This window comes from Tachyglossus aculeatus, chromosome X3 (assembly GCF_015852505.1).
Source record: "Tachyglossus aculeatus isolate mTacAcu1 chromosome X3, mTacAcu1.pri, whole genome shotgun sequence".
In the NCBI taxonomy this organism is placed as follows: Eukaryota; Metazoa; Chordata; class Mammalia; order Monotremata; family Tachyglossidae; genus Tachyglossus; species Tachyglossus aculeatus.
In genome coordinates, this window is record NC_052099.1 from 33,230,405 (window position 1) to 33,250,568 (window position 20,164).

General features: G+C 48.1%; 1 protein-coding gene across 1 annotated transcript in view; it reads left to right on the top strand.

Moving 5' to 3' along the window:
* COL15A1 (collagen type XV alpha 1 chain) overlaps positions 1-20,164 on the top strand; it is an 81,784-nt gene that overhangs the window by 14,577 nt on the left and 47,043 nt on the right. The window contains exons 3-8 of the mRNA XM_038770329.1: positions 8,893-9,440; positions 10,020-10,094; positions 10,691-10,771; positions 15,019-15,628; positions 16,361-16,461; positions 18,271-18,393. Of these exons, the coding sequence (XP_038626257.1) occupies positions 8,893-9,440; positions 10,020-10,094; positions 10,691-10,771; positions 15,019-15,628; positions 16,361-16,461; positions 18,271-18,393 (1,538 nt within the window). The remainder of the gene's footprint in view (positions 1-8,892; positions 9,441-10,019; positions 10,095-10,690; positions 10,772-15,018; positions 15,629-16,360; positions 16,462-18,270; positions 18,394-20,164) is intronic.

Here is a 20,164-nt window from a genome sequence, read left to right on the forward strand (position 1 = left end):
AAACCGAACATACTAACAAAATAAAATAAATAGAATAGATAGGTACAAGCAAAATAAATAAATAAATGGAGTAATAAATGTGGGAGAAAGAAGATATGGGGGCTTGGTCAGCAGGAGAGGTAATGCAGTGAGCTCTGCTGGGGGTTTTTTATAATGGCATTTATTAAGCACTTACTATGTGCAAATCACTGTTCTAAGCACTGGGGGGATACAAGGTGATCAGGTTGTCCCACAGGGGGCTCACAGTCTTAAGCCCCATTTTATAGATGAGGTCCCTGAGGCTCAGAGAAGTGAAGTGACTTGCCCAAAGTCACACAGCTGACAATTGGCGGAGTCGGGATTTGAACCCATGACCGCTGACTCCAAAGCCCGGGCTCTTTCCACCGAGCCACGCTGCTTCTCTGGTGAAGTAAAGCCCTCCAGGCAGGGTCTCTTGTGAACACCCAGAAGAAGCAGCGTGGCTCAGTGGAAAGAACCCGGGCTTTGGAGTCAGAGGTCATGGGTTCAAATCCCGGCTCCACCACTTGTCAGCTGTTTGACTTTGGGCAAGTCACTTAACTTCTCTGTGCCTCAGTTACCACATCTGGAAAATGGGGATTAAGACTGTGAGCCCCACGTGGGACAACCTGATCACCTTGTAACCTCCCCAGTGCTTAGAACAGTGTTTTGCACATAGTAAGTGCTTAATAAATGCCAATATAAAAAAACCCCAGCAGAGTTCACTGCATTACCTCTCCTGCTGACGAAGCCCCCATATCTTCTTTATCCCACTGCATTTTGCATCATCCTGACTTGTTTCCTTTCTTCATCCCACCTCCCAGCCCCACAGCTCTTTTGTCCATATCTGCAATTTATTTACTTCTAGTAATATCTGTCTCCCCCTCTAGACTGTAAGCTCACTGTGGGCAGGGAATGTGTCTGTTTATTGTTGCATTGTACTCTCCCAAGAGCTCAGTACAGTGCTCTGCATACAGCAAGCGCACCATAAATATGATTGACTGACTGACTGCCACCAAAGAAGCCCAGACCAGGGGTAGTTCATTAAAGACCCAGAGTAGATGGAATTGGACTTGAAAAATGATTCATTCTGCTCCTCTGAGGGTTGGTTATTTCATCCTTCCGTTTGACAGCAATATAAACAAGCCCAGAGGAGGCTTTCGAAAGCTGGTTTCAGTAAAAAGAAGAAACGGAAGGCATTCAGCAGTAGAAGGCTGTTTGCAGCGTCCTGAAACGTGTGCATTTCAGAAATTCCCATTTGAGGAATTTCGCTTTGGTTTTAGGGGCTGCCCTTTCCGGCGGAAGTTCTCCGATGAGGGTCTGCCTGTGTAGGAACACCCACCCGACAGCTCTTGGATCCCCAGGAGGGATTCGTGCCATGACTGAGGGACAGCTGGGGTTCGTGCCCTGGGACCCAACGCTCAGAGTAGACGCCGATGCCTACCTAGTGTCTCCGAGGTGGCGGTTTAACGCAATTCCCAGAACAGTGTTCATTCATTCAATCGTATTTATTGAGCGCTTACTGTGTGCAGAGCACTGTACTGAGCACTTGGGAAGTACAAGTTGACGACATATAGAGATGGTCCCTACCCAACAACGGTCTAGAAGGGGGAAACAGACAACAAAACAAGGCATGTGGACAGGTGTCAAGTCGTCAGAATAAATAGAATTAAAGCTAGATGCACATCATTAACAAAATAGAATAGTAAATATGTACAAGTAAAATAAATAGAGGAATAAATCTGTACAAACATATAGACAGGTGCTGTGGGGAGGGGAAGGAGGTAGGGCGAAGGGGAGAGGAAGGAGGGGGCTCAGGGTGGGAAGGCCTCCTGGAGGAGGTGAGCTCTCAGTAGGGCTTTGAAGGGAGGAAGAGAGCTGGCTTTTCAGATGTGCGGAGGGAGGGCATTTCAGGCCGGGGGTCAACCGCGGGACGGGCGAGAACGAGGCCCAGTGAGGAGGATAGTGGCAGCAAAAGAGCGGAGCGTGCGGGCTGGGCTGGAGAAGGAGAGAAGGGAGGTGAGGTAGGAGGGGGAGAGGGAATGGACAGCCTTGAAGCCGAGAGTGAGGAGTTTTTGTTGGATGCTTGATGCGGGTGTTCCTCCCGGAAGCTGTTGTGTCAGTTTGCCCGGCAGCTCAGTATCAGGAGCCAGGGAGGTGGGGGAGATCAGGGCCATCACCTGACGTGCGGGCTTCTGAGGCCCAGAGCTTTGTGTCTCCACCATTGTCCTCTTCCATTTGACCCGGGGGGGAAGCTACTATGTATGGACGCGGCCCGCCAAAAGAGGGGCTGGAGTTTATAAACCACAGCATAACTGTTTAAACAGTCAGGGCTCGGGTATAAACAACAGCGCTTACTGAACCGGGGGGATCTCAAGTTTGGATTGGTTCATGAGAAATCTGGTTCATGAGAGGTCAGGTTCATCTCCTGCTTGAGGCCAGGTCGATAAACAGCTTGATGGTGTCAGAGTGTATGTGTAAAATCCAGTCCAGGATTCCAGAATTCCCATCCGCCCCCCACCCCCTAACTTTTTCCAACTCTACCCCATTCTGTGCTCGTCTTTATCCCAATTATTTTCCACTGCATGAGTGGTTCTCCCTTCTGAGCCATCACCAGCTTCGGAATTAGGGAGGCAGCTCGGTTTAGTGGAGGAAAAGGCCAGGGATTGGTCATTAGTGTGAACATGGTGACGGTAAGCTCCTTGAAGGCCGAAATTATTTCCTTTCGTGTCTGTCTCCCCCTCTAGACTGTAAGCTCGTTGTGGGCAGGGAATATGTCTACCAACCCTCTTGTACTGTGCTCTCCGAAGTGCTTAGTACAGTGCTCTGACAGAGTAAGCGTTCAATAAATATCGACGCTGATGATGATGTATGTGTGTATGTGCGTGAACACACATGTGCTCAGGCTGGTTAAAAATATCCCAAAATACTAATAAGGAAATTCTACCTGGGTTGGTTGATTTGGGGTTCTGGGCCCTTCCTCTGGCTCATTAATACAGAATGATGTTGTCTAATCATCAGATTTCTTCCCAAAAATGAGCAGAAACCTCATCGATTGCAGGAAGCAGCATGTCCTAGGGGATAGTGGACAGGTCTGGGGATCAGGAGGATCTGAGTTCTAATCCTGACTCCACCACTTGTCTGCTGGGTCACCTCGGGCAAGCCATTTCATTCCCCTGTGCCTCAGTTCCCTCATCTGCACCGAGGCACAGAAAAGTTGAGCGACTTGCCCAGGGTCACACAACAGACATGTGACAAAGCCAGGATTAGCACCCAGGTCCTCTGATTCCCAGGCTCGTTTTCTTTCCACTGGGTCAGAATTTCAGAAAGGTACCGGTCAGTTGATTGGGACAATCATCCCTGCTTAGGCAATAAGGAAAAACCCTTTTAAGCATGAATCCTCACAGACTGGGCACCTCACAGATCTGGAAAACAATTCCCAATGGCACTAGAGAAAATCCTGGGGATTGCTGGAGGGAAAACTGGGGCAAAGGACATCTGAGAACTCCATTTTCCCGGAGACAATCTTCCATTTCTCAGTGTCACCTGCGACTGACCAACCAATGAAGCTGGGTGTTGGGGACTTTGAAATTGAAATAGGAAATTTGCTCACTCTCTCTGACTTCTCTCTTCGTGCCTGCTAAATCTTGGTGATGTCAAAAATCATTTTGGGAGTCAGAGGACCTGCATACTAATCACGTGTCTGGGTGACCTTGGGTAAGTCACTTCACTTTTCTCTGGGCCTCATTCACCTCATCTATAAAATGGGGATTGGGAGTGTGAGCCCCATGTGGAACAGGGACTGTGTCCAACCTGATTAGCTTGTATCTACCCCAGTGCTCAATACAGTGCCTGGCACATAGTAAGCGCATAACATACCATCATCATCATCATCATCATCAATCATATTTATTGAGCGCTTACTGTGTGCAGAGCACTGTAGTAATACCATAATTACTATTATTCTACCGAGGTATATTTAAGTACATACTCTTACAACTTTGGTCTGGGTAGTTAAGGAATTTGCTTGGACAGTTATAAAAGTGCATTTTTTTTTTATAGAACCCTTTGTATATCAGATCTGGCTCAGTTTTTTCTTCTTTCCCTTCCAGTCCATTAAACTTCTGTGTCGCCTTTCCGAGCGTTTGGGAAATGTCAGGAAGTAGGCTGGATTTGTCTCAGGCCCCTTTCCCGGTCACTCTGACAGCTCAACCCTCCCTAAAGGCCATTTGGATAACACCTGAAGGCCTGGACTTTGGACTCGAGATCTGAGACATCTTAAGAGCTCAGAGCCCAGTGAAGGTCAGCACATGGAGTTGGTTACTCCAGGAAACTGTCCAGGCCAGAAATGCCACAGGCTCTAAAAAGGCTTAAATAAATTTGTGCAGTTGGGTTATTAGGGAGAAAATTAGGGATGTTGAAATCTCAAGGGGAAGAGACGATACAAGCTCTTTCAATGTATCATTCATTCATTTATTTAGTCAATCGTATTTATTGAACACCTATTGAGTGCAGAGCACTGTACTAAGCACTTGAGAGAGGACAGTACGACAATAAACAGACACAGTTCCTGCCCACAACAAGCTTACAATCTAGAAGGGGGGAGACTGACATCAATACAAGTAAATAAGTTAAGGATATTCATTCATTCAATTCAATCATATTTATTGAGTGCTTATTGTGTGCAAAGCACCGTACTAAGAGCTTGGAAAGTACAACAATAATAATAATAATAATGGCATTTGTTAAGTGCTTACTATGTACAAAGCATTGTTCTAAGTGCTGGGGGGCATACAAGTGCATCAGGTTGTCCCACGTGGGGCTCACAGTCTTAATCCCCATTTTGCAGATGAGGTAACTGAGACTCAGAGAAGTTAAGTGACTTGCTCAAGGTCACACAGCAGACATGTGGCGGAGCTGGGATTCGAACCGATGACCTCTGACTCCAAAGCCCGGGCTCTTTCCACTGAGCCTCCCTGCCCACAGTGGGCTTACAGTTTGTGGGGGGCAGGGGAGGGAGACAGACATCAAGACAAGTAAAGAGTCATCAAGACTTGCCCAAGGTCACACAGCAGACATGTGGCGGAGCTGGGATTCGAACCGATGACCTCTGACTCCAAAGCCCGGCCTCTTTCCCTGCCCACAGTGGGCTTGCAGTTTGTGGGGAGGGAGACAGACATCAAGACAAGTAAAGAGTCATCAATATAAATAGAGTTATGGATATATACATATGTACATAAGTGTTGTGGGGCTGGGAGGGGGGAAGAGTCAAGGGAGCAAGTCAGGGGAATGCAGAAGGGAGTGGGAGAAGAGGAAAGGAGAGGCTTAGTCAGGGAAGGCCTCATGGAGGAGGTGGGCCGTCAAAAAGGCTTTGAAGTCTTTTTGAGCCCACAGTGGGCTTACAGTTTGGGGGGAGGGAGACAGACATCAAGACAAGTAAAGAGACATCAATATAAATAGAGATATAGATATATACATATGTACATAAGTGTTGTGGGGCTGGGAGGGGGGGAAGAGTCAAGGGAGCAAGTCAGGGGGATGCAGAAGGGAGTGGGAGAAGAGGAAAGGAGAGGCTTAGTCAGGGAAGGCCTCATGGAGGAGGTGGGCCATCAAAAAGACTTTGAAGTCTTTTGAGGGTCGTTATCTGTCAGATTTGAGGAGGGAGGGCATTGCCGGCCAGAGGCAAGAAGCAGCCAGAAGGACCCAAAGAGCCAGCCTGCTGGCCAGACCCCGGAGAATCGAACCGACACTCTGCCCGCCCGATTCGGGGGCTCCCCTCAATTAAACTCCCAACTTCCAGATTAGGGTGGAAAACCACTTAGCCAGGAGTGGCAAGAACAGAGCCCCCACTGTCAGCAGCTGGGGGTTTCCAAGGCAACGAAGGCTGTACCCGGGCACCAGGGAGGGAGGGAGTGGCCGGCATGCCATCCGTGGCTGTATTTGGTCAACACGCGGACATCTCTATGGAAAGCTAGCCGAACCAGCTGTAGGCCCCTAGCCGACCCTCTTCTCTTGTTATTATTAGTCCTCTGGTTTCCAGGGAAACAGCCCTGGAGCTGGGGACCTCACATCCAAATTACAGGAGGAGCTTTCTCATCTGAACTTTTCCCTGTTCAGTAAATCAATCAATCGTGTTTATCGAGTGCTTACTGTGTGCAGAGCACCGTGCGAAGCGCTTGGGAGAGTACAGTGGAGAATCAGCGTGGCTCAATAGAAAGAGCCCGGGCTTTGGAGTCAGAGGTCATCATCATCATCATCATCATCATCAATCGTATTTATTGAGCGCTTACTGTGTGCAGAGCACTGTACTAAGCGCTTGGGAAGTACAAGTTGGCAACATATAGAGACAGTCGCTACCCAGCAGTGGGCTCACAGTCTAAAAGGGGGAGACAGAGAACAAAACCAAACATACTAACAAAATAAAATAAATAGAATAGATATGTACAAGTAAAATAAATAGAGTAACAAATATGTACAAAGTAACAAATATGTACAAAAGTAACAAATATGTACAAATCCCGGTTCCGCCAGTTGTCAACTGTGTGACTTTGGGCAAGTCACTTCACTTCTCCGGACCTCATTTCCCTCATCTGTAAAATGGGGATGAACCCTGTGAGCCCCCCGTGGGACAACCTGATTACCTTGTACCCCCCCCCCCCAGTGCTTAGAACAGTACTTTTCACATAGTAAGCACTTAATAAATGCCATCATTATTATTATTACAGTGCAACAGAATCAGCTGACACATTCGCTGCCCTTAACGAGCTTATGGTCTAGAGGGGGAGACAGACATTGATATGAATGAAGTAATTTAGAATATAAGAATAATAATAAATATGATATTTGTTAAGTGCTTACTATGTGCCAGGCACTGTACTAAACGCTGGGGTGGATACAAGCAAATCAGTTCATGTCCTACATGGGGCCCACGGTCTTGACCCCCATTTTACAGATGAGGGAACTGAGGCGCAGAGAAGTGAAGTGGCTTGCCCCAGGTCACCCAGCAGACACGTGGGGGAGCTGGAATTAGAACCCATGACCTTCCAACTTCCAGGCCCATCCACTATCCACTAGGCCTTACTGCTTCTCAGTTTGGACTGTGAACCCCATGTGGCACCTAATTATCTTGTACATGCCCTTCACTTAGTACAGTGCCTGCCACATAATAATGATAATAAGAGTAATAATAATAATGGTATCTGTTAAGTGCATACTATGTGCGTGGCACTGTTCCAAGCACTGGGGTGGATACAAGCAAATCGAGTTGGACACAGTCCTTGTCCCATGTCAGGCTCACAGTTTTAATCCCCATTTTACAGATGAGGTAACTGAGGCATAAAGCAGTGAAGTGATTTCCCCAAGGTCACACAGTAGACAAGTGGCGGAGCTGGGATTAGAACCCATGACCTAGTGGCGAGAGCCCGGGCTTGGGAATCAGAGGACGTGGTTTCTAATTCCGGCTCCGCCACTTGTCTGCTGTGTGACCTTGGGCAAGGCACTTAACTTCTCTGTGCCTCAGTTGCCTCATCTGTAAAATGGGGACTAAAAATGTGAGTTCCATGTGGAACAACCTGATTACCCTGTATCTACCGCAGCGCTTAGAACAGTGCTTGGCACATAGTAAGCGCTTAACAAATACCACAATTATTATTATTATTAAGTGGCGGAGGCGGGATTAGAACCCATGACCTAGTGGCAAGAGCCCGGGCTTGGGAATCAGAGGACGTGGGTTCTAATCCCGGCTCCGCCACTTGTCTGCTGTGTGACCTTGGGCAAGTCGATTCACTTCTCCGTGCCTCAGCTACCTCTTCTGTAAAATGGGGATTAAGGCTGTGAGCCCCACGTGGGACAACCTGCTTATCTTGGAACCACCCCGGCACTTAGAACAGTGCTTGGCACATAGTAAGCGCTTCACGAATACCATTATAATTATTATTATGACCTTTTGACCCCCAGGCCTATGCTCTATCCACTAGGCCAGGTTGGTTGCCAAGATCCGCCCTTTCCTCTCCATCCCTACCGCTACCCTGCTCGTTCAGGCTCTCATCCTATCCCGTCTGGACTACTGCATCAGCCTTCTCTCTGATCTCCCATCCTCGTGTCTCTCCCCACTTCAATCCAGACTTCACGCTGCTGCCCGGATTGTCTTTGTCCAGAAACGCTCTGGGCATGTTACTCCCCTCCTCAAAAATCTCCAGTGGCTACCAATCAATCTGCGCATCAGGCAGAAACTCCTCACCCTGGGCTTCAAGGCTGTCCATCACCTCGCCCCTTCCTACCTCACCTCCCTTCTCTCCTTCTCCAGCCCAGCCCACACCCTATGCTCCTCTGCTGCTAATCTCCTCACCGTACCTCGTTCTCACCTGTCCCGCCATCGACCCCCGGCCCACGTCATCCCCCGGGCCTGGAATGCCCCCAGTCCCTCTGCCCATCCGCCAAGCTAGCTCTCTTCCTCCCTTCAAGGCCCTACTGAGAGCTCACCTCCTCCAGAAGGCCTTCCCCCACTGAGCCCCTTCCTTCCTCTCCCCCTCGCCCCCCCTCCATCCCCCCATCTTACCTCCTTCCTTTCCCCACAGCACCTGTATATAGGTATATATGTTTATACATATTTATTACTCTATTTTACTTGTACATATCTATTCTATTTATTTTACTTTGTTAGTATGTTTGGTTTCGTTCTCAGTCTCCCCCTTTTAGACTGTGAGCCCACTGTTGGGTAGGGACTGTCTCTATATGTTGCCAACTTGTACTTCCCAAGTGCTTAGTACTGTGCTCTGCACACAGTAAGTGCTCAATAAATACGATTGATTGATTGATTGATTGATTGGTTCTGAGGTAAGGGCTTAACAGATGCCAAAATTATTCCAACGACTCTGTTTCTCCTTCCCCTTCCAGGGCGAGTCTCCCAGGGGCCCATCGACCTCACGCAGCTGATTGGGGTGCCCCTGCCTTCGTCCGTGTCCTTCGTCACCGGCTATGGGGGCTTTCCCGCCTACAGCTTCGGGCCAGGGGCCAGGGTGGGCCGCCCCGCCAGGACGCTGATCCCCCAGACGTTCTTCCGAGACTTCGCGGTGGCGGTGACCGTGAAGCCGGACAGCCATCGGGGCGGAGTGCTGTTCGCCATCACGGATGCCTTTCAGAAGGTCATCGACCTGGGCTTGAGGCTGTCCCCGCTGGAGGACGGGGCTCAGAGGATCATCCTCTACTACACCGAGCCCGGCTCGCTCGTCTCTCAGGAGGCCGCCTCCTTCGCGGTCCCCCGGCTGACCCACCGATGGAACCGCTTCGCCGTGAGCGTCCAGGGGGACGAGGTCGTCCTCTACATAGCCTGCGAGGAGGCCGACCGGGTCCAATTTCGGAGGTCCCCGGGGGCCTTGCAGTTCGAGTCTGGCTCGGGTATATTTGTGGGGAGCGCAGGAGCGACGGGGCTGGACAGATTCACTGTAAGTAAAATGAGGACGATGATAATAATATTCCTGATATGTGTTGAGCGCTCACTACGTGTCAGCCACTGGACATACAACAAAATCACGCTGGACGCGGTCCCCGTCTCACATTGGGCTCCCGGTTTTCATCCCCGCTTTAAAGATGACGTAACCGAGGCAGAGAGAAGTGAAATGACTTGCCCAAGGTCACACAGCAGACAAGTGGCAGAGTCAGGATTAGAACTCAGGACCTTCTGACTCCCAGTTCCATGCTCTAACCACTAGTCCACGACAAGAAACCCCAAATGTGTCAAGTGCTTTCCTTCCTTCATTCATTCATTCATTCGATCGTATTTATTGAGCGCTTACTCTGTGCAGAGCACCGTACTAAGTGCTCGGGCGAGTACAATACAACCTGCCCACAACAAGCTTAGGGTTTAGAGAAGGCTAAGTGGAAAGAGCACGGATTTGGGAGTCAGAGGTTGTGGGTTCTAATCCCGGCCCTGCCACTTGTTTGCCCACAGATAAATAGAAAGAAAAAAATAAGATATACCGATGAGTCTGGCTGGTGTCCTGACCGAATCTGTTTTCCTACAGGGTTCAATCCAGCAATTAATGATCAAGCCCAACCCCAAAGGTTTTGAGGACCAGTGTGAAGATGATGATCCATTTGTAAGTATTTCCTGTGTTTCATCCCTCCCAGCTGTTGCTGAACCAGGAGTTGAGAGGCAGGACACATGATGAGTTTCATTCCAAGAGATGGAAATGCCTCTCCCCTACTCTGTGGGCACAGAGCCTCAGTTCCCTCATCTGTAAAATGGGGATTAAGACTGTGAGCCCCACGTGGGACAAGGATTACCTTGTATCCCCCCCAGCGCTTAGAACAGTGCTTTGCACATAGTAAGCACTTAACAAATGCCGTCATTATTATTGACATGGGCCTGTTAAAACATACGCTCTCCATCCCCCAGTTCACTAAATGGAATTAGAAATTAGACCAGATAGTCTGGGTAGTAGATCTAGTGAGATCGACCCCCGAGTCTAATTTCTCATGTTCCGAATCTGAGAGGATTTTTTTCTTTTAATGAACATTAAATCGCACGTTAGTCACCACGTTTTCTGTGGTTGAAAACAATCCGATGTACATGGAAAAAATGCCACATGGAGCGGGTGTCTTTAGAAAATTATTCCTCACCAAGAGGAAGACTGAGATTGATGGTATTTCTTTGTCTTGAGTCAGTGGGATGGTTTGCTTTGATTTCACCTAGGCATCCGGAGAAAGCAGTGGTTTGGAAGAACCAGAAGGAATTGCTGAGATACAAGAAGGCAGTGTATACACTCACTCTCCAGTAAGTGTCTGAAAGATCATTGACTCTTCACATTTATTTCACACTTAAGCCCGCACTAAGAATTAACTCACCCACTTACCATGTGACTGACAACAAATCATCAAAAATCACAGAACTAAGATTCAGGCCTCAACGATGCAAAAATTTTCAATTCAGTCATTACAAAATCAATCTCTAAAACAAATCCACTTGGGCTAGGTTTAGGACAAATGCTTAAGCTTTAGGGGTTAGAGGTAGGTTTAGCCCTAGGTTTAAGGCTGAGGGTAAGGTTATTAATTCATTCAATCATATTTATTGAGCACTTACAGTGTGCAAAGCACTGTACTAAGAGCTTAGCACTGTACTACGCGCTTGCACTGTACTAAGGTTAGGGTTAGGGATAGAGTTCACAGCATTAGCACACTGGTGATAACATTTCAATCTTAGCTTCCTTTGAATTTCTTTTGATTCTTCTATTTCATACTTCAGTTGGAGGATCCCTCCTGGATTTTTTCATCTGTCCAGGACAATTTTAGAAAACGAGACCAGTATTTTATAATTGGGTTGCGGCTAATGTAGTCAGCCAACCTTAAATATCCACCAACTGCTCTTTCTTAACATTAAAGAGCCTCCTCAAGAGCGTCCAATGGCTGTCCAACGACCCTTGAATCAAACAGAAACTCTTTAACATCAACTTTAAAAGCACTTGTTCAGCTTTCCCCAGTCTCACTGATCTACTACAGCCCAGCCCACACGCTTTACTCTTCTAGTACCAGCTTACTCACTGTACCCTCATAGTAATAATAATTATGGCATTTATTAAATGCTTACTATGTGCCAGTCACTGTACTAAGTGCTGGGCTGGAAACAAGCAAATCAGGTTGGACACAGTCCCTGTCCCACATGGGGCTCAGAGTCTCAATCCCCATTTTACAGATGAGGTCACTGAGGCCCGGAGAAGTGAAGTGACTTGCCCAGGGTCACACAGAAGACAAGTGGCTGCTTGGAACCCGTGACCTCATGATTCCCAGGTCCGTGCTCTATCCACTATGCCATGCTGCTTCTCATAAGACTTGTGCTTCCCCAGTGCTTAGTACAGTGCTCTGCACACAGTAAGCGCTCAATAAATACGATTGAATGAATGAATGAATAAGAATTTATAAGAGCATTTCCAGCTCTTGGAATGCTTTGAATGAAGCTCATCATGTGCCTGTTGAGAAGCAGCGTGGCTCAGTGGAAAGAGCCCGGGCTTTGGAGTCAGAGGTCATGGGTTCAAATCCCGGCTCTGCCAATTGTCAGCTGTGTGACTTTGGGCAAGTCACTTAACTTCTCTGGGCCTCAGTTCCCTCATCTGTAAAATGGGGATTAAGACTGTGAGCCCCATGTGGGACAACCTGATCACCTTGTATCCCCCCAGCGCTTAGAACAGTGCTTTGCACATAATAAGCACTTAACAAATACCATTATTATTATTATAAAGTAAAGGCTTAATAAATACCATTGATTGATTGACTGATTGAGCAGTACTCAGATGGACAAACCTGAGCTGGAGCATACTCAGTCCATGTTCACACTGTGGCCTAATAGAGAAATCATGAGCTTGGGAGTCAGAAGGTCACGGGTTCTAATCCCGCCTCTGCCACTTGTCTGCTGTGTGATCTTGAGCAAGTCGCTTCACTTCTCTGGGCCCCAGTTACATCGTCTTTAAAATGGGGATGAAGACTGTGAACTCCATTTAGGACAGGGACTGTGTCCAACCCGATTTGCTTGTATTCTCCCCAGCGCTTAGTGCAGTGCCTGGCACATAGTAAGCGCTTGGCAAATTCCATTCTGGTAGTGGTACATTGAGTCTTTCAATAGAGCCCAAAAGGGCAGGGATTATCATCCCTCCAGAGGACCCCTTTTCTCTTGAAAATGAGAAACCCCAGACTAGCACTGATATGGCATTTGCTGTTCTTTATTTTCAGAAATTAGTCTGAGGTTTGAGGAACGGTATTTGACTAGAGGTCCTTTGCATCATGGTTTTCCTCTCATCCTTGAGAAAACCAAAAGTCAAACCACCTCCCTCCCCGGTTTATCTCCCTATGTCCTTTCAGTTATTCCTCAGAGGAGAACTTTCCCCATGCAGAGACAGTTTAACTTGAGAAAAATTCAAGTCAAAAGAATGTTCTCAAACCAAAAAGCAGAGGTTTTCCCACAGTAAACTACAACATTATGCAATGTCTGACCATAAATAATAAATCTCCCAAGGAAGCTTCATCTTTTAGAAACTTACAAGAAAGAGGCACCCACACAATCTGTGTCCAATTTGCACACTCCTGCTTTGTATGGTTTTTTCTTTTGGGTCAACTCTGAAACAGAGAGCCATCTGTGTGTAGACAGAGGGTAACTACAGAGAGTTTCTTTGTAAGAAACAATTAACCCATGTTCTATACTCCAGAAGGTTTTGGAGTCAAACAATCGTCCGCCCAAAGGGTTTGTGAATAATTGTTTCCCGCACACTGCCATGATTTCAAAGAAAGATTTTTTTTTTGATAAAATGTACTGAAACTTCATGATTTCAAAATAGCATTAGAGCATTGTCTTTGTTGGACTTCCTAGAAGTCCTGGAGAGTTTCGTTGGCTGGAACCACATTCAAAACTGGGCCCAAAGCACAAAGTTTTCATGTCAGTGGCTTGGGAAGGGGCAGGGAATTTGCTTGAGTGTGGCTTGGGCTTTAACAAATGTGGTGCCAGTGTTACCCCATTGTATTCTTCTTCCATTGAGCCATTTGCCAAGCACGGAAGGACCACCTAATTTCCTCTGGGGTCTAGTCCAGCCAGCTGAAAGCATCAAGATGAAAAGAAATAGGATGAAGAGACAGAAAGGCTGGAATGATGGAAAACAGAGAAAAAGGGAGGGAGGGAGGATAAGAGGAAGGAAGGGAAGGGGAAAGGGAAGCTTCACAAATAGTTCAGGAAGTGTGTCGAGAAACACCATTTTGAAGTGCTATGGAGTCAGTTCAGTCAAGGGTCAAACTCATCCTTGTCATTTTTTTAATGGTATTTGCTAAGCACTTACTTTGGGCCCAGCCGTGTTCTATGCACTCATGTAGATACAAGATGATCCTTTTGGACACATGGGGCTCACAGTCTTAATCCCCATTTTACAGATGAGGTAAGTGAGGCACAGAGAAATGAAGTGACTTGCCCAAGGTCACACAGCAGACAAGTGGCAGAGCTGGGATTAGAACCCAAGTCCTTCTGATTCCCGGGCCCGTGCTCTATCCACTGGGCCGAGCTGCTTCTCATCACTGAAGTTATGGCAGATACCAAAGGACCAGTCTTCTGGCTGGTTTGCCGCTCCACATGGCGATGGGCAGCAGGGACATGTGACCACATTGGCGTTTTCCACACATCCCTTTCAGCCTCTGAGCCATCGTTTTCCAACCTCCCAACTCAGCCAGAGAGCGGTACTGTCGGAAGCACCTCCCAGACCTCCCAGACTGTCAAGGCCTCCCAGACTGGATACTGGTTTCCAGTGACCTTATTCCAAATGAAAGGCTGGTAGCCCAAAATCTGTGGCTGCCCCACTGAAACGGATTTATTGGGTCATGTAACCCTTACAGTCAGGTGTGAGTCGAGCTGACGCATGGATTTTGTTCTAGGAAGTCACTGTGGCCTGGGTCCTTGCTATTTTAGTTCTCTGGCTATTGAGATTATGCAAGAATCTTTGCATTTTCAGATTTATTCTGGGATCTGAGGGAAAAGTCCATCTTGAAGACATTTCCCCTCTAATCAAGTCCCTTTCAACACCCCAAGAGGTCTTTGCCAGTGGAGGCATTCACAGGTGCAAACGTACCAGTTTAATTGCCTGTCCGGTACCTCAGAGAATCCTGGACCAGACGTGTTCCGTAAACCAAAGAACCCTGTACTCTCCCAAGCTCTTAATACAGTGCTCTGCACACAGTAAACGCTCAATAAATACAGTTGAATTGAATGAATGAACCCTGGGTGTTACCAGATATTGAACTGACAGAAACTTAGACCAGCGCTGGTTCTCACGTTCCCAAGCAGCAGGCCATGTTAAGAGCAGGTGGTTAAGTGATGCTCTTGAGGAGGGCAAAAAACAAGATTAAGTTTGGTTGCTAAAGGGTTCCACGAACATTTCTTTTCCGTTATTCAAGTTTCTATGGAACAAAGTTGCTCTGGACCCAATTAGGATTTCCCCCGATGACGTTTGCACATCCTTGACTGCCCAAAACTCACTTGAGAATTTTGGTTTTTAGCCTAAAGTAGCCAAGGCTGAGCCAGTGGAAGTTCCACCTACATCCTCACCCCAGCCTGAAGAAGAAGAAGAAGATACCTCCGGTCACTTAGAAACAGAGGAGACTCCAACAACAACTCTCAGTCAGGCTGACCTCTCGATGGTGACCTCCCCCGGACAGGTGGCCGTCACGATGGCTTCCTCCCCGAGTCAGGTGGACGACTCTACTGCTACCTCCCTCACTCAGGTGGGCGTCTCTACGGATTCCTCCCTGAGTCACATGGACATCTCTACCCCTTCCTACCCCAGCCAGATGGACGTGTCTACAGCTTCCTCCCCCGGTCAGGTGAACGTCTCTACAACTTCCTTCTCCAGTCAGGTGGACTTCTCTAAGGCTTCCCCCCCCAGTCAGGTGGACATTGCGACCGCTTCCTTCCCCAGCCAGGTGGACGCTGTGACCACTTCCTCCCCCAGCCAGGTGGACACTGTGATGGCCTCCTCCCCCAGTCAAGTGGACATCTGGACATCCTCCTCTCCAAGTCAGGTGGACGTCTGGATGACTTCCTCTCCCAGCCACGTTGACGCCTGGATGACTACCCATACTAAAGTCAGTCCAAGCCAGGAGGAGCAAGGTAGGCCTCATTCTGTTTCATTCTGAACTCTGGAACTGGGGGTCTGGTTACTGAGGCAATGGAAATTCATCTGGGCTGCCCCCCCCATGCAGAAAAGATGGGACTTTCTAGAACAATTCAAGGTCCAGCATCCCAGGTTCCACAGCAGACCTAAGTCCAGGGAATTGGACAACCCCAGGGATAAAAGTAAGCAAAATTCCCAATTTGGTTTTGCCTCTGGCCCAGTGGGAGACTTGACATGCCCAGGGCCAGTTGAACCAAGTAGCTTTGCCTCACCAATGCAATGGAGAGGGAGGTAAATTAAGGTGAACCAGCCCCATGGACCATCCAGCTTAGGGTTCATTCTTTCAATCATATTTATTGAGCATTTAATGTGGGCAGAACACTGTACTAAATTCTCTGTGTCCAGCGGACCAGCTCCTGATTGAGAGGGTAGATAGCTAGCCAGCTGTCTAACACCTTCTGAGGCCAAAAATGGTCTTTTCAAGGGGCCCAAGAGAAGCCCAGGGAAAAGGAAGTCACCAGGGACAGTCAGCTTGTACAATCACCCAGACACACTGCTTCACAGCCACTCAGGCCTCATGGATTTAATAGAGGGGACACAGAGCAATATTTCAGCCCAAGTGTGTGTTTCTCTGCCTTTTCTCCCCATCTCTGCCTTTCTCTCTTTCTCTGCCTTTCCTCCCCTTCTCTGCCTTTCCATTCACCTCCTGTAACACTTGCTTCTTGTAGGCTCCGGCGATGGAGCCAGCGGAGAACTGGGGAAAGCCGACCAGCTGGAAGAAGAGATCGGGTCTGGAAATGAGTCTGTCTCTGAAGCCAGCGGAGACGAGGTCAGTCAGCTGAAAAGGGAGCTTCTCGACCTGAGGCTGCTCGCATTCAGGTGTCCACCGCCTTGGTGAAATGCCCCGTGTCCTGATCTCCGTTCGAGAACCGGCCGGGCAAATGGCTGTTTAGCCACTGACCCCATAGGAGAGCTCTATGGCCGATGGGGCAGAAGGGCAGGACAGAAGAGCAGTGGTGACAATAAGAAAACCATGTTCTGGTGTCCTATTGTCAGCACTTTTAGAGAAACAGTGCAGCCTAATGGATAGAGCCCGGTCTTGGGAGTCAGAAGGACCTGGGTTCTAACCCCGGCTCTGCCAATCATCTGCTGTGTGACCTTGGGCAAGTCACTTCACTTCTACGTGCCTCACTTACCTCATCTGTAAAGTGAGGATTAATACTGTGAGCCCTAGTGGGGGCATGGACTGTGGCCAACGTGATTGACTTGTATCTAGACTTGCAGAGAAGCAGTGTGGGTCAGTGGAAAGAGCACAAGCTTGGGAGTCAGAGGTCACGGGTACAAATCCTGGCTCCACCGCTTGTCAGGTGGGTAGGGACCGTCTCTATATGTTGCCAACTTGTACTTCCCAAGCGCTTAGTACAGTGCTTTGCACACATTAAGAGCTCAATAAATACAATTGAATGAATGAATGACTTTGGGCAAGTCACTTAACTTCTCTGTGCCTCAGTTACCTCATCTGTAAAATGGGGGTTAAGATTGGGAGCCCCACATGGGACAACCTGATCACCTTGTATCCTCCCCAGTGCTTAGAACAGTGCTTGGCCCATAGTAAGCGCTTAACAAATACCAACATCATTATTATCCACCCCATCACTTAATGCAGTGCCTGGAACATTGTAAGCGCTTAACAGATACTATGGAAAAAAAATACGTGGGGTTCCTTTGTTTCCAGCCCTTGGGGTGGGAAAGCAGACAGCCAAAGGAAGGCCCTCATGGGCTAGAAGATGTCCAGGTGTCCAGGGAGCCATGGAGAGGAGTTATTTTTCTTTAAGATGCAACTGAATCTCAGCTTGATTCTTTCTGTGTTCGTTTTCAGAATCAAACAGGTGAGGAGGGCATCTCAGGAGTGCAGGAGCTGCCTACTGTTTCAGGAGATATGTTAACTGAAATCCCAGATCCACTTAAACCAACTGGTCCACCTCAAAAAGCTGGTCTGCCGGTAAGTATGAATCGACCGGCCCTCCCAAACGATGAAAGTGGACAGGAGGGGGACAGGTTTGGGTGTCCTGAGACCACAATTTCCCAGGAAATATGGGAAGATCGCTCACCCTTTCTCGGTTCGTTTTCAGAATCAAACAGGTGAGGAGGACACCTCAGGAGTCCAGGAGCTGCCTACTGTTTCAGGAGATATGTTAACTGAAATCCCAGATCTGCTTGAGCCAACTGGTCCACCTCAAAAAGCTGGTCTGCTGGTAAGTATGAATTGACCGGCCCTCCCAAATGATGAAAGTGGACAGGATGGGGACAGGTTTGGGTGTCCTGAGACCACAACTTCCTAGGAAATATGGGAAGATCGCTCACCCTTTCTCGGTTCGTTTTCAGAATCAAACAGGTGAGGAGGGCATCTCAGGAGTGCAGGAGCTGCCTACTGTTTCAGGAGATATGTTAACTGAAATCCCAGATCCATTTGAGCCGACTGGTCCACCTCAAAAAGCTGGTCTGCCGGTAAGTATGAATCAACTGGCCCTCCCAAACAATGAAAGTGGACAAGATGGGGACAGGTTTGGGTGTCCTGAGACCACATCTTCCCAGGAAATATGGGAAGATCGCTCCCCCTTTCTCGGGTCATTTTCAGAATCAAACAGATGAGGAGGGCACCTCAGGAGTCCAGGAGCTGCCTACTATTTCAGGAGATATGTTAACTGAAATCCCAGATCCACTTGAGCCAACTGGTCCACCTCAAAAAGCTGGTCTGCCGGTAAGTATGAATCGACCGGCCCTCCAAAACGATGAAAGTGGACAGGATGGGGACAGGTTTGGGTGTCCTGAGACCAAAGCTTCCCAGGAAATATGGGAAGATCGCTCACCCTGCCTGGAAATCCAAATTCTTAATGACCTAATGTTGCTTTCTGAAGCCACAAAACCCAGTTCCTGGGATATTACAGCTCCAGCAGGGCAGGAACGGAAATGGGGAGGAAGGAAGTAGTGGAGGAAGCTGCTGACTAACAATAATAATAGCATTTGTTAAGCACTTACTATGTGCAAAGCACTGTTCTAAGCGCCTGGGGGATACAAAGTGATCAGGTTGTCCCACGTGGGGCTCACAATCTTAATCCCCATTTTACAGATGAGGTAACTGAGGCTCAGAGAAGTTAAGTGACTTGCCCAAGGTCACTCAGCAGACATGTGGCAGAGCTGGGATTCGAACCCATGACCTCTGACTCCCAAGCCCGGGCTCTTTCCACTGAGCCACGCTGCTTCTCTGAATCTGAGATCAATGGTCATTCATAGTTATTACTGCTAATAATGATAATTGTGCTATTTGTTGAGTACTTACTATGTGCTAACCACTGTATTGAGCCTGGGGTAATCAGTGTAAGCCGATCAGACACAGTCTCTATCCTGCATAGGGCTCACAGCATAAGGGGAGAGGAAACGGGTATTTAATCCCTTTTTTACAGATGAGGAAACTGAGTCACAGAGCCGTAAAGTGACAAGCCCTAGGTCACACAACAGGCCGGTGACCAAACTGAAAGAGCAGAGAAGCAGTTTGGCCTAGTGAAAAGAGCACAGATCTGGGAGACAGAGGACCTGGTTGCTAATCTTGGCTCTGGCACATACCCACTAAGTGACCTTGGGCAAGTCACTTAACTTCTCTCTGACTCTGTTTCCTTATCTATAAAATAAGGATACCATTCTTATTCTCCCTCCTACTTAGGCTAAAAACCCCATGTGGGACAGAGACTGTGTCTAACCTAATTATCCCTTATCTACCCCAGCACTTAGTACAGTGCCTGGAATATAGTTAAGTGCTTAACAGCTATTATTCATTATTATTATTGTTCATTACTAAATTGTGGAGCTGGGATTAAAACCTCAGTGTCCTGATTCCCTTGCTTCACTGATTCACTGATTCACTCCTGCTTCTCTGCTTCTTGTGTATTTCCCCACAAGCCTGAGGTCAGTCAGTCGCATTTATTGAATGCTCCTTGTGTACAGGGAACTGTACTAAGTGCTTGGGAGAGGACAATATAGCAATTAACGGACACATTCCTGACCCCAAATGGGCCCCAAATGGGCCTGGTGGGTGGGCCCAGGAAAGCCTGGGAAATGGCAGCCACGCTGGGAATGCTCTGCTCCTCCCTCCCGGGGCCCCGGTTCTCCATTGCAGTATCCTCAGCCCCTCCAGCTCCAGTAATAGTAATAATAATAATAATGGTATTTGTTAAGCGCTTACTATATGCAAAGCACTGTTCTAAGTGCTGCGGGGATGCAAGGTGATCAGGTTGTCCCACATGGGGCTCACAGTTTTAATTCCCATTTTACAGATGAGGTAGCTGAGGCACAGAGAAGTTAAGTGACTTGCCCAAAATCACACAGCCAATAAGTGGCAGAGCTGGATTAGAACTCATGACCTCTGACTCCCAAGCCTGTGCTCTTTCCACTGAGCCCCGCTGCTGCTCTGCAACAGTAGCAGCGACGCTGCGAGCTGGAGATGGCGTAGGATTGGTGGGATCGTCCCGACTCCC